This window comes from Plasmodium relictum, assembly GCF_900005765.1.
Source record: "Plasmodium relictum strain SGS1 genome assembly, contig: PRELSG_00_v1_392, whole genome shotgun sequence".
NCBI lineage: Eukaryota > Apicomplexa > Aconoidasida > Haemosporida > Plasmodiidae > Plasmodium > Plasmodium relictum.
The window spans coordinates 9,527-13,673 of NW_021628617.1; the positions used below are offsets into that span (position 1 = coordinate 9,527).

Sequence of the window (4,147 nt, forward strand, 5' to 3'; positions counted from 1 at the left end):
TATATATACATCTTTGTAATTAAAAAAAAAAATTAAAATTATTATTTTTTTATTTGATTGTGTGTTGTTGGACGTTTGTTTCAAATTAAATAAATAATTAACTTTTACTTATAAAAACTTAAGATATAAAACGAATAATGTTTATGTTATATCCAATATATATTTTTGAAGTAACATTGAATAAATTAAAGTTTTGACTTTATTAATTGTTATAAATTGTTTGTATGTTTTTAATTAAAAGAAGATACTAATTCTTTGAAAATTAAAACTCCATTTATAACAGTTAACGGTCTATTAAAAGATGCAGTAAAATTTAATTCCAATTAAATAGTATGCATTATAAGAAAGCCGTATATATATATAATAAAAACCAATATATATACATATAAACGTATACTTAGTTATACATGCTCTTTATTAATTTGTTTGTTTAATAATCTAGCAAAGTCATTAAGTATCCAACTAATAAATCATAGATCAATTAATTAATCATCATTTATATTTTATTTTTAAGTATAATTTTGCATAATGTCTTATAATTTTCATTAATACTTTTATAAATTACTATTTCCTATATGTTTTCAATATATAACCCCCCAAAATTTTAATATTTATTTTATTTACATTTCTTCCATATTTTTTTTCATTTTTTTTCTTCTTGCTTTGCGATTACCAAGCCATGATTTAATAGAATGAAACTATTACAAAATTTAAAAATCAAGTAATTATAAAAATTTTTTTTGCATTAATAGGAATTTTACTAAAAGTTAATAATCAAAAAGAATATATAAATATTTACGTTTTTAGATGATACTTATTTATCTTACTTTCCAGAGGATAATAAAGACTATTACTAGAAGGATTACACCAACTGGAAGTGTTACAGCTAATATTATATCTGCATTAGACTTAACTTTAGAATGTTTATTTAGGGAATCATTAAAAGGTATAGAAACATTTTTTGTAGACATGTTTTGAGTAGAATTATCGAAAGTTAAATTAATTAGAAAAGGTGCAAAATAATTTTCTGCTGGTGTAATTGGGATGGAAATGTTCAGAAGAAAAACATCAGTAGAACAGCTTTTCCTTATAAAATCATTTAGCTCTTGTTGCTTTTGCCTAAACATTATAAAATCAAATCTTTTCTCTTCTTCACATCTTGATTTATTTGATCCTTTATTTCTTGTAATCTTTCTTTCCTTAAATGTATTATCCGTTAATTTATTTTTCTTACTCTCATTATTATTTTGACAAAGTCATTAAATAGGCAATTAATATATCAATATTATTTCAAATATATATATAGAATATAACACAAACACTATAATTTTTCATATATCTAATTTTTATATAAGTAAAAAAAAATTAATTCTCTTTTTTTTTGAACAATCGTCAACCGACAAAAAAATAATTTAATTTTTTTTTTTTTAATTACAAAGATGTATATAAATAAAATAAACAAAAAAAAAATAACTTTATATATTTTTTTTTTTTAACATAGTCAGTGCATGGCTGACATATATTTTCCTGGCTAATAGCTCATTTTATTTTACAAAAGGTTAATAACAATTTTTTTATTAACCAGTAAGACAAAATAAATTTGGTCTTACTAATTAGTTAGTACTATTCAAATAATTACGCATATATATAAATAAGTTTTATTAAGAAAAACTTAAAACTGAATATTTAATAAGGGCAGTTAATTTATTTATTGACCAATAGGAAATTGTTTAATAAAAATATATATATTAACTTTTTGTATATATGGTTAATAAAATTTGTTATTATTCTTTTGTAGTACACTAAGATAGTTTACTACTTGTGCACGTACAAGTTAGTCTTGCACTGAAGCTTATTTTTTTTTTGTTTGTTTATTTTTATTTATATACATCTTTGTAATTAAAAAAAAATATTAAATATATTTTTTTTTTTGTCGAAATTATTTTTTTTTATGTCATGTTATGTTTTTTTTGACTTTGGTGTTTTAAAAATTAAATATGAAATGTTAATTTATTAAAACTTAAGAGATAAAAGAAATGTTTATGTATTATTCAATGTATATTTTGAAATAACATTGAATATAATAAAATTTTGACTTTATTAATTATTATAGTTTATCTGTATGTTTTTAATTAAAAGAATAAGTAATTCCTTGTAAATAAAAACTCATTTATAACAATTAGTAAGTTTATTAAAAGAGGCAGTAAAATTTAACTCAGATTAAATAGTATGAATCATAAGAAAACTATATATATATATAATAAAAACGAATATATATATATAAACGTATACTTAGTTATACATGCTCTTTATTAATTTGTTTGTTTAATACTTTAACAAAGTCATTAAACGGCAAATTAATATATCAATATAATAACTAGCTAAAATATCAATGAAGAAATTTAGCTTCGTACACAATGTTATCAACACCAATCATGCATTTTTAGCTAAATAATCGATAAAAAAAAAAAAAATATTTCTTTAATTAATTTTATCATTTTGATTTTATAAATAAAGATATTTTTTTAATTTTTATTTTTATTTTGGAAGAAGAAAAAAGATTTAAGAAAATTTTTTTTATATTTTTTTTGAAAAGAAAAATTTATGATATTTTTAAAAAAAATAAATGAATTTAAATATCAAATATTTTTAAGGATGCGTAAACTTAAATGAAAGATATTATTTTTAATCATAGATATTATATATTATATATTTATGTTTATGTAAGATGTTTATTATATGTTAATTATACCTTACTTATTGAAGATTTATAAATTATTAAATAATTAAACACTTTATCATCTTTATGCAACTTCATTAAAAAGGAAAAGCATAAACAAATAAAAATATTAAACACATTATAAAAGTACTCTTTATTACATTGTTTATTCAATACCTTAGCAAAGTCATTAAATGGGAAATTAATAAATTAGCAATAAATAAATCAATAACATAAGCATTACACTTTTTACACACTAATTTTTTTATCTTTTGATTAAAAATTAATAATCTTTCAATTCTAAAACTTCACACACAAAAAAAAATAAATTAAATTTTTTTTTTTAAATTACAAAGATATATATGAAAGTAAAATAATTAAAAAAAAACATAACAATATATATATATTTTTTTTTTTCTTTAACTGGAGTCAGGGTATGGCTGACTTGTAAGCTAACTTTATTATAAAAGGACAATAACATCTTTTATTAATCAAACATCCAATTAACAAATTACACAAGGAAAAATTATTTTTATTTATGAATTAACAAAAATCCTTTTTTTTAAATATGTATTTTTATTGGGTTTCATTTTCAGTAAACTTTAAAAGCCTTTGGTTGGCATAATATAGTGCAAGCAACATATTTTCCATACCAGCTTCTTTTTTTTGATTAAGACCAGTTTTATCATTATCTTTATATGTTATTTTACAAATGAAACGTAAAATTGATATAATTCCATTTATTTTATTTATTAAATAACTTGATACTTGAATACGTTTTATATCATCTTTTGTAGTAACCAATAAATATAAATTTCTTATATTAAGCTTAATTTTTTCCATTTTACATTTTTCTTTTTCTATTTGAGAGAGCAAATTTGACTGTTGTTCTTTATTTAAAATATTTTTTGTTTTATGTGAAATACATTTTCCTCTTAATGAACTTATACTGAATAATGATTTGCGTACTTCCATAATAATGGTTAACTGTTTTTTAATAAATAAACCTCCGATTAATTTCATAAGGGTTTTGTAAAGAGAGAATAAATTATTTGCAGTATCTTTGTTATTTATTAAATTATAGAAGAGCATTCTTTCCTTATTTTCGTCACTTAAATCTAAATTCAAAGTTTTAGATGCTTCATCATAGTAATGTAGAATATCCTTTTCTTCCTCTAATAAAAAATTATAAATTGTTTCTAAAGAATTTTTTTTATAAGGTTTATTTATGTAAGGATTTAATTTTTCCTTATTTTTTACGTTTCCTTTTTTAAAAAAATAAAAAATAGTTTGTACTACTATACCGTGGTCTTTATATGATAAATTCAATGTTTTCAAAATACTGTCAAGTTTAATAAAATTATTTTTAATAGTTGAAATTATCAATAAATAAAGACTAGATATAATATTTTGAGTCGTACGAAAATA

General features: G+C 19.2%; 1 protein-coding gene across 1 annotated transcript, besides 1 other annotated feature; it reads right to left on the bottom strand.

Moving 5' to 3' along the window:
- Window positions 1–3,295: 3,295 nt before the first annotated feature.
- On the bottom strand, window positions 3,296–4,015 carry PRELSG_0027200 (fam-j protein; the record flags this gene model as incomplete). The annotated part of the gene is made up of 1 exon (XM_028675723.1): window positions 3,296–4,015. A coding segment is annotated over one exon (720 nt), but the record flags the coding sequence as incomplete, so codon positions are not given.
- Window positions 4,016–4,141: 126 nt separating this feature from the next.
- Window positions 4,142–4,147: a repeat region.